The sequence below is a fragment of the Amaranthus tricolor genome, chromosome 15 (genome assembly GCF_026212465.1).
Source record: "Amaranthus tricolor cultivar Red isolate AtriRed21 chromosome 15, ASM2621246v1, whole genome shotgun sequence".
Classification (NCBI taxonomy): Eukaryota; Viridiplantae; Streptophyta; class Magnoliopsida; order Caryophyllales; family Amaranthaceae; genus Amaranthus; species Amaranthus tricolor.
The window spans coordinates 1330503-1340957 of record NC_080061.1 but is presented as its reverse complement, the minus strand read 5'-3'; the positions used below and the strand labels follow the sequence as shown (position 1 = coordinate 1340957).

The 10455-nt window shown below is 36.2% G+C and overlaps 1 protein-coding gene across 2 annotated transcripts; it reads right to left on the bottom strand.

The window, feature by feature from the left end:
* Positions 1-2356: 2356 nt before the first annotated feature.
* Positions 2357-10032, bottom strand: LOC130800886 (RNA polymerase II transcriptional coactivator KELP). Of its 2 annotated transcripts, none has more exons than XM_057664608.1 (3): positions 9622-10031; positions 7559-7664; positions 2357-2664 (listed from the first exon to the last, which is right to left on the bottom strand). In XM_057664608.1, the coding sequence occupies exons 1-3, from the start codon at positions 9949-9951 to the stop codon at positions 2576-2578; spliced, it is 525 nt and encodes a 174-aa protein (XP_057520591.1). In that variant the 5' UTR covers positions 9952-10031; the 3' UTR covers positions 2357-2575. The 2 variants fall into 2 exon arrangements, with proteins under 2 accessions (XP_057520591.1, XP_057520592.1); XM_057664609.1 differs by lacking the exon at positions 2357-2664 and adding an exon at positions 3081-4474 and having other exon boundaries at positions 9622-10032.
* Between the last annotated feature and the right edge of the window lie 423 nt (positions 10033-10455).

The window sequence follows — 10455 nt, the reverse complement described above, 5'->3', positions numbered from 1 at the left end:
ACCCCCTTCAAAATAATATGAAGTATTAAAAGAAGATGAAAAATTATGGGATGGTAGATGTGAAGCACGTGGCTCCTGATTTTCGCACCCCACTCCCCTTAACCCTATCTTTTGTTCCTGTGCGTCGTTTGAGAGAAGGTCTCCTTCTCTTTCTTTGATACCTTTGATATTCATGGCTGCCCCTTGATTCTCTCCTTCCTCCATGGATGAGTGTTCATTTGTGCTCCAACCTACTGCTGCTCTGGCGGTCCGGTTATGATCAGAAAACCGTGCCGATTCTTTTGCCCCCTTTTTCTTTGTATCCGGCCACCACTCAGGGTAACCCACGATTTTAAAGCACTCGTTTTTTGTGTGTCTCGTACTACCACGGTGGGTACATTTTAGGTGAGATTTATCGTCTTCCCGCCAGTAAGTTCTTCCTTTGACAGCAAATACTCCACCGATGCCCGATGATTCCAGATTTGATGAGGCTCCTTCTTCATGATACCACGCCTCATTATTTCTTTCCTTATACTCTAATCACCGTTTCCTGTCTAATTCTCCTCTCTGTTACTCTTTCCCACAATTTCATTGTGTGGCTTAGAAGTTTGATACCTCTATAGTTCCCGCTTACTTGCGCATCGCTTTTGTTTTTAAACAACGGTATAAGTGTGCAATTCCTCCATTCTTCTGACATGTTATGTGTTCTCAAAATAATATTAAAGAGGTTAGTCAACCAACTAATGCCCTCTTCTCCTAAACCTCTCCACACCTCAATCGGGATGTTATCTGGCCCGACTACCTTTGTTCTCCCCATCTTTTTAAGAGCTTCTCTTACTTCTCCTGTGGTAATATCACGTGTTGACCCATATTCCATTGATCTTTCGAAGTCATAAATTTGATTATCTGCCCCTTTTGAACCCCTAGACTCATTGAGTAGCTGAGAGAAATATTGTAGCCATCTGCTTCTCCCTCTCTTTGGCGTCAAGCTTCCGATACAAGTCCTCATAACCACGGTTTTTTGCCTCCGTTACCGCTTTCTTTGTCGCCCGCTTTGCTTCTTTATAGCTCACTCTCTTTTCTATCCTATCCTCATCTTCCGTGCATGCCATAAGTTCCTTAAATCTTTTGTTTTTATCCTTTATCTTCTTTTCCATCTCATCGTTCCACCACCACGACTCTTTGAACACTTTTGGTTTACCTGACGACACCCCAAGATCTCTTTTGCCACTGTTCTAATGGTTTTTGCCATGTTCACCCACATTTCATTCGCATCCTCTAACTAACTTGGGAAGCCAATAAATTTATCTTGCTTGACAGGATTGTGACCATATCCCCTTTGAATCTCCCCCACATGATCTTTCTCCTGGACTCGACCTTCTTCTCTACGATTTTCTTCCTCATCCTGAAAACCAATACTAAAAGTCTATGTTGGGTGGCATCTTTGTACCCAACACCACCTTACAATCCAAGCATGAGGGTCGATCTCCCTTGTGCACTAAGAAATAGTCAACTTGGGTTGCATGCACACCGCTCTTATATGTGATCAAATGCTCTTCTTTCTTTCTAAAGATAGAGTTTGCTATAACCAATTCTTTTGCTAGCCCAAACTCCAACAAATTTTCCCAACTCTCATTCCTTGCCCTCAAACTCCAATATATGCTACATGAATCCTGTATTTACAAAGCTTATTGGCCAACTCCAACGACTTGGCTTCTAGGGTATCTATGTTCCAAGACCCCACTCTTAGTTCTAAATCCTGCTTACGTTACTCCCCGACCTCAAATACAAGATGTTCACTGATCGCCACTATCAAAAATTACATCTTCATTGAAATTTCTCAATGAGTTCACATTTGTCAATAAGTTCCCAACATTGTAGTTTATGGTTTTGAAAAGGAACAACACTGTTTAAAGTCTAAATAAAAGAAAACCATGGCATAGCTTGTTTATTTATGTGTCAAGAAAATAATACAATAAAGTAATTGAAGTTGATATAATTTAATTGTTGTATAATTTATCACATCTTGTCACATCAAACATATAATAGCTCATTTTTATATGTAAAGCTAAATATTTCACTTAGTAGAATGAGATTCATGTCCATAACCTAGACTTTTGATATCGTGTGAAAATAAACTCAACCAAAACTTAAGTTTATAGATGAAGTCCCGAAACAAAGAATATAGGAACCTTATATAATTTTTGATATTTAGAAAATTAAGTGTTTTCGTCAACCATTAATGATAAAATAAAGACCAAAAATTTGGCGTTTGTAGATTTTAAACTTCTAACCAACAATATCACAGCAAAGTAAATTACCCACCGAGTTACTTTGATCGATAATATGAGACTATATTTTGAGATCTTATGCCATCGAACACCTTAAATGGGCCTAAAACCGCCCTAAATGTTATATAATCTATCATTGCGATGCTATCAAGGGCCACAAGAAGTCTCGAAATTCAACTGCATCAAAACAAGCATCAATACAACTTATGAACAACAGAACAACAAAGAGCAAAATGCTTCATCTGTTCTTTAGTCTCCAACATAATAAACCTAATGTGTTTAAAGTACATGGTCTCAACTTCAGTTCACCTTCCCTCCATTTTCTCGATTGCTTCCCTTATAGCCGGAAAATTCTTCTTAAAAGATGACCATTGCTCTGTGGTTAAGCTGATTCCTGCACGTACAACACCGAATCATGCATATAAGTAATTAACCAAAACAGTAGTATCATAATGAAGCACTAAACCAAGACCATTTATATGTTGGATAATGATCATAATGAAGCACAGTTCATAGCATTGACAATTAAAGCTACAGCAGGTACTCCCAATACACCATATAGATGTTTTATGTAGGACTTTCGTAATACCAATTAGAATATGCAACAATGATAAACATCATAACAAAGGAAACTGGTTGGGAGTAGGGCCGGCCCTAAGCAAGTGCAAGCCATGCCTAGATCTAGCGCCCCAAAAATTTTAGTTTTCATCTAGTGCTAAGGTTTCAACTTATATATATATATATATATATATATATATATATATATATATATATATATATATATATATATATATATATAGTTTAGGGGCCATAAATAATCTTTCACTCGAGCCCCTAAAAACCCAGGGGCTCTAGACTTGGGAGTCGGGTTTGTGTTTTGAGAAACACATTAGAGTTCAAATAAATTATTTCCATTTTGATGCAACATAAACGACAGGGAAACTGTTCATCATCATGGAGCTTAGCAATAGTACAAAACTTATGTTTATACGTATTAAAATAAATTTATTCAAATCAAATTTGCGAACTGTATTACGATTATCTGAATCATAGAGTGGACATTTAGAGATCATAGAGTGGACATTTAGAGACGAATACAGAAAATGTAATTTACAAATAAAAAGAAAGATACTTTCCAGAAAAGAAAAAGAAAAGAAGAAAAGTAGCCAAGATGTCAGGGTCAAAGATCACAATGAAGCAGCTTTTTATCTTGTGTGATCTCTGATCTCTCCCTCCCTTCCCTTTCATATTCTATCTCTCTTTTTATCTCCCTAAAAATCCATTCTTTTTATCTTTGTGTGACCTCTGGCTCTGATCTCTCCCTCCCTTCCCTTTCATATTCTATCTCTCTTTTTATCCCCTAAAATCAATTCTTTCTATCTTCCTCCCTCTTTAACATCTTTCTCTCTCATCTGTTTTCTCTGATGCATATACTTCATACATTTAGTATCACTGTATCAGCAACCTACAACCTGCAACCTCAACCTTCTTTTTAGCTTTCTGAAATATTTACTTCCTTCGTTTAATACAGTTCAGAGTTCACTTTCTGATACTTAAAGTTAAAACCGTATTACTAGCAGTAAGTACTTACACAGAAAACTCCCACCTTCTCTTCCCACTTCTCACCCTATATTAGTGGTCTTCTCCCGATTTTTTTCTCTTTGTCCTCAATATCCCTCTTTATTTCTCCTTCCTCTTCTTCATTTTTCTTAAATACCCATCTCATATTAGGTATTACTTATTATCACCTGTTTCATACACTGTTGTAGTGTAATCATGCTAAGCATGTGTATGATGAAGTGTAAGCATGCTAAACACGTGTTTAGTAAGAATTGTGACAAGTTAGTTTGATTGTTGCATTGGTATATAAACTAACTAAATGTAAGACACAAAGCATATGAATAACACTGTATTCCTTCTTTCTTCTGAATTTTCTTCTTTCTCCCTCTTTTTTCTATCTTTGAAAATCAGTTCTTAATTTTAAATGGTTGTTGAAGATTCAACAACCATATCATTGGTATCAGAGCCGGTCGCTGCCCATTCTCACATTGCTTTCCTTATTTTCTTAAGTACGCACACCACCCGACTGTTAAATTCTTGACAGAGGGTTGTATACAGTAGTCATCCTCCAAGAGTATTCAAGATTTTGATCAAGATATATCTTCCATTTCCTTCTCTGCTTACCTTAATCATCAATCTGGCCCCTGCAACTCTCAAGATGATTGCCATGGAGGAGCAAGTTAAGACACTTGAAAAGAAGCTGGAAGAACGGAATCAAAATATGCAAATTTTGATGCAAATGGTGCGTGACATTAAGGAATCACAGAGTCAAGATTCCCCTAGAAAATTGACTAATGGGGCTAATTCCACCAGGCCTCAAGTTATGATACCTAAACTACATTGTCCTTCTTTTGATGGCAATAACCCACGCTTATGGCTCAAGAAATGTAGTCGTTATTTCAATTTATGTAACATGGCTAATGAATCTAAAGTGGAACTAGCTTCTTTATATATGGTTGATAGGGCAGAAAAATGGGTCACTAACTATCTAGCTGTTAGGAGGGACATGATGGTGGAATGGGATGATTTTATTGTGGATTAATAGCAACATTTAGGGATGATGATGGAGTATGTTGTAGAACAATTCAATAAACTGCACCAAGTGGATTCTTTAGAAGGTTATATTGATCAGTTTCAGGATTTGAGGTCCGCCTTGTTGCAAAATGATCATGTGCTTTCTGCTCAGTATATTCTTGAAAGTTTTATTGGTGGATTGAAGGAGGATGTTAAGCCATTTGTAAGAGCCTTTAAACCTAAAAGCATTTCTGAGGCTATAAGATATGCAAGACTTCAAGAATCACAACTGAAGGCTAACACTTCTAAGACTAGCTTAAAACCGTTTTCTCAACCTACAATTAAAGCTCAACAAAAAGATCATCAAACCAACTACCACAAACCCCCTTTACTTCCCACACCACAACCTAAATACACAACAAAACACACACAAAAATCCTTACCTCACATACCTGCTGATGTTAGGGCTCAAAAGATTGCCCAAGGATTGTGTTATTATTGTGATGAAAAGTTTGACATAAACCATAAATGCAAATTTAAAGAACCTCAATTGTTTACAGTAGAAATAGGTCACTATGAAGAGGATCAAGTGTTACAAGAAATCAAGAAATGTTGATTCTGTGGAAGTTGTAGATGAGACTCAAGGGTATGAGAACTTAGAACCTCACATTTCTGTCAATGCCTTAACCGGAAACCTATGTTTTAGCACTATGAGGGTGATTGGGATGGTCCATAATCATCCAGTACACATTCTTATAGACAGTGGCAGCACTCATAACTTCTTAGATCTAGGATTGGCTAAGGAGTTAGGTTGTGAATTAGAACACATAAACCCTCAATCCATTACTGTAGCAAATGGCAACCATATTCCCTGTCAAATGAAGCGTAAGAGTTTTAAATGAATAATGAATAAGCAATTATTTGAGACAGAAGTCTTGTTAATTTCCTTAGGGGGTTGTGATATGGTGTTAGGTATTCAATGGTTGAGAACATTTGGACAAATAAATTGGGACTTTGAAAAGTTGTTGATGCAATTTCAATTGAATGGCAATTTGTTTTCTTTAAAAGGGGTTCCACCTAGCAAATTGAAGGTAATTGAGTATCATCCCAGCTGTAAGATGCTCAATAAAGCTGCCCAATTTTGTATGATTCAAGTAAGAGACTTAAAAAAACTTCAGAATATTACAACTGATGGTAAGTTAGATAGTATAGAATTGCAAGTATTGAAAGAGAATATTTATGATGTATTTGCTGATCCCAGTGGGTTACCTCCCTTAAGAGGAGTTTTTGATCATCGAATTCCCTTGAATAATAAGGCTGGCCCAGTAAATATCAGACCCTATAGATACCCTCTTAAACAAAGGGATGTTATAGAACAGTTGGTGCAAGAAATGATGGACAGAGGAATAATCCAAAATAGTTGTATTGTCGGTACACCTATAGCCGTTCTATTAAACCTTCATTCACAGCAGTGTATTTTCGGTACACCTAGTTCAACCCAAAAACGAGTAAAGACAAGATGAAAATTATCATCAAAGGCCAGCAGAATTGCGGAACAGGGTGAATCCAAAACAGGATCAGCCTGCACCAGCACAAATGTAAGTTCTAAAGGTTTTGTTCTCTACTATGTCTAGCCTGGATCCAGATTTCGAAAGGTTGTAGGAATATCACCCAAAAAACAAAGTGGGGCCTCTATTAGAAACCGAATTAATCAAAAGACCTTAAAAGATTCTAGTTTAGGAACAACATTGGTGGCTCACTATAAAAGAGCTTAAATAGTACCAAAATGGAAGCAAGATACAGTTCTTAGGTTTCACTAGAACAAATATGTACAAAGCTAGAGGAACTAAGATTCATGAAGGTGATGTAAAACTAAGAAAACACTTAAAGGTATAGCTGGATTTTGAAAAAACCATTTGGAATCAGAAAAACCTTTAGAATTGTAAGTGGCAACAGAATCAGAGGGTAGATATCGAACTTTATAATAAGTGCAGATCTACTTGATTGACTTGTACGTCGAATGCCTCAGCTAGATTTTAGCAATTCAAGACGGATTTAAATTTAGCATCCACATCAAAATTCATACTTCTAGCCTATGCTTCTACAGAGTTCAGACAGTTCACTCTGCTACATTCTACAATAAAGATTTTTGCAGCATTTGCCATCATGCCTCACAGACCATATTTAAAAAACAATGAAGGTAGCATGTCATAAGGTCCAAAGAAGAGACAAGGTACAGAAAATGTTGATAGAAGTCACAAAATTAAGGGTTTGACATTACTGTTGTTTTTGTGGCTTAGGCACAAACATATATTTGGGTATCAAAGCATGACATTATGTACCAACACAATTGACAATCAGGCACAAAAGTTATAGATATGAAGCATATTGACACATTATCAGAAGCTGTCTCACACAGTACAAACAGACTACTAAACAGTAAACCTAAGCAGTCACCTCCCACAAATTAGGTGCTAAGGATTTAAAACCTTTTACTAATACATATTCAAGGCAAACAGCGAGAAATCTATAAATATCATTTGAAAAGAAAAGGCAAGGGAGTAGGACTATACACAATGTAAACATCAGTATGCCAACAGAACACACCACTTACGTAAACAAAATGCAGTTAACAGCAGAGACCAAAAGTACCAACAAATGTCGAGCAAAAACATTATAGTTATTGGCAGAAAGTAAGACCTTAAAAGTCATACCTTTGGAGGTCGGAAGATATTTTCCATCTTTCTTGTAGTATTCCCTTATTGACACCAATGTCCTTCCTCTGAAATCCTGAATTGTCACTCTTCGCTTATCTGACAGCTGCAAAAAAATACAACCAATTAGAGCCATTCTAATAGAAACCTTGACCTTCCAATCTTGAAACCTTTTGTCTATAAAATAATCAAGATGAAACCTTTGAATGGGAAGCTTAAGAACTCAACCAACTGCTCTGCATACATGTAAGAATATTGAGTATTACTAACCACATAAACTTTTTGAATTAGATACTCCCAAATCTACCATCTGGTAAACCTTATGCTTTTGCGTCTCTCCCTTTTTTTTCTTCATTTCCTGAAACTCATCTCTCTGAAGTTATTTTTCCGCCCGCAAAATCTTCTTACACAACATTTTCATATCATGATCTTCCAACATCACAAAACTTATGCTCATAGAAAGATCTTAAATCAGCATATCATGACTGTATTTCAATCCAACACTACCTACTTAACCTCGAAAAGACTGCCATTTACACAATTTTTTTTCTTTTTCCCTTCATTAGTTGAGCTTCAAACAAACATAGATATGAGAACAGAAAACGACCCCAGTGTAAGATAGGAAATGTACACCCAATTTCCTAAGAGAATAGGACTAACCACTAAGCTAGTATCACTTCTCTTCCATGTTTTTAATTATTATTTCGTCTAAACATTCAAAACATCGAGATTATGCCATTTTAACCAAACAGCATTCTAAAAATTTACAACGCACACAATCATATCAAACTTAGACAAAGATACGTTAATATTCCAGGTTAGCGGTCCATGTCTCTAGTTAACTGTTAAAGCAAGTGCCAATATTCATAACAATGACGTTAACTTTGAGACTTAGACAAAGATACGTTAATATTCCAGGTTAGTGGTCCATGTCTCTAGTTAACTGTTAAAGCAAGTTGCCAATATTCATAACAATGACGTTAACTTTGAGCAGTTAATCGAACATACTTTATCTTGTACTTTGGAGAGGAACAAATGTGTCGTATGTGAATGGTTTAAGGTTTTGAACGATCGATGAGGTGCTTAATGTGAGGCAAATGAGGCTTTACAAAAGGTGGGAACCATGCCTTGAACGAGGCAAGGCATGGTATGAAGGTTGCTCAAACAAGGCAACACGAAAACAAAGTCAAAAGTGGGTTGGAATGGTGTGCTCGTTCAAGGCACTTTAAGTGCTCGTTCAAGCACATTGTGCAGTAGGGTTCTGAACTGAGTGCTCGTTCGAGCACTTTGCCTAGGACGTTGATTTGGGACTTTTGAGCTACAGTTTGCATTGATGGGCATTGTATTCCTTTGGTTAATGCCATGTTTATTGATATGTTTATTGTCATAGTTAATTGTGTGATGTAAATTTGAGTTTATGGTGAGTAATGATGTGGTTCTAGAAAAATATATCCTTCCTCTAAAAGGGAGCATCATTCATAAAACAAATCACCACAAACACATATTGTTGAGAGAGCTTTACTTTGTTGAAACTTGAGAGTGTTCATCATAGTATTAGCATTTGTGATCTTGAGAGAATTGTTCTCAAGATAAGGGGAGGTTTACTATACTTGCAATTGTTGAATTCAATATAATAAACTACATTTGAGGAGAGGTATCCAAGATACCTCAATGAACACAACTTGTGTTCATTTTGCATTTGATTTTCATCTTGTTTTACATTGTTGAACACTTTTGAGGCTTTCATTTCATTAACAATTAGCAAATCAAAATATGCTGTTAAAAAATTAAAACCTCCAAAATTATTACTATGAACCAGAACAACAATTTTAACATTTCCCCAACAATAACCATAAATAAAAACAGGAGATAATTACAATTTGAGAAGAGAAGAGCCAACTAGGGTTTTGCAAAATCATTCAACAATCACACAACCAATACAAAAATTTATACTTTCAAAATAATTACTATAAACTACCACAACTATTCTAACATATCCCTAACAATAATCACAAATAAATATACAGCAAAAAATAGAAATTGAGAAGAGAAGAAGAATTAACCCGACAAACGATGAGATCGCCATCATCATCATATTCTCTCCCATCGTTATTATTGTCTTCCTCTTCTTGTTTTTCTTCGACTTCACCGGTACTAACAGCGTCGTTTTGCTGCTGTTGCTGTTGTTGATGTTGTTGTTGTTGTTGTTGTTGCGCAAGAAAATCTTCGACAATTTGACGAACAAACTTCTTTCGAGAAGGTTCAGAAAGATCGATGCCGAGCTTCTCAGTAGCAATTTGGCGAATTTTGAACTCTGTCATCGCTTCCATGTCGGCGTTGCGGAGAACTTCTAGAACTGTTTCTTCCACTTTCTCTTTCGTTGCTGCATCCATCGTCACTCTCGAAAGAACTCCTCTCTTCTGTCTGATAAATAAAAGTGTTCTTTTTACTCTCGAACGAGCTCCAACTTGCACAAACTTTTTAAAAGGAAGCATGGGGTTACTAAAATTCGTCATCCCTTTTTATTTTATCGCCACCTCTTCTCAAAATTACGTATTTGCCCCTAAAATTTAAAAAATTACAAAATTGTCACTGAACTTAAAACTTAATTAATAAATGTAAATCACGCTTAATAACACTATTAAAAATTTAATGCGGAAGATTTGTCTATATATATCGAATTCTGAGATGCGTATGAAGTACGAATTCAAACACGGTACTATCTCTCTAAAAACTATTAAAGTTGTAACCCGTAATTGGTTAAATATGGCTAACGAAAGCGACTATGCGTCGGATGCGGTACGTAAAATTTTCGATTGGAATCGTTGGAAATTTTAAAAAAAAATAAACAAATCGCACAAAACCGGGCGATTGAACCATGGTTCAATTGCACAAAA

Excerpts from the sequence above, each read along its gene's own strand:
- LOC130800886 (XM_057664608.1), bottom strand. The coding sequence starts at position 9,951 with ATGGATGCAGCAACGAAAGAGAAAGTGGAAGAAACAGTTCTAGAAGTT. Across the intron at positions 7,665-9,621 it reads GCGATCTCATCGTTTGTCGG|CTGTCAGATAAGCGAAGAGT; the intron begins GTTAATTCTTCT and ends ATTTTTTTGCAG. Across the intron at positions 2,665-7,558 it reads ATATCTTCCGACCTCCAAAG|GAATCAGCTTAACCACAGAG; the intron begins GTATGACTTTTA and ends TTGTACGTGCAG.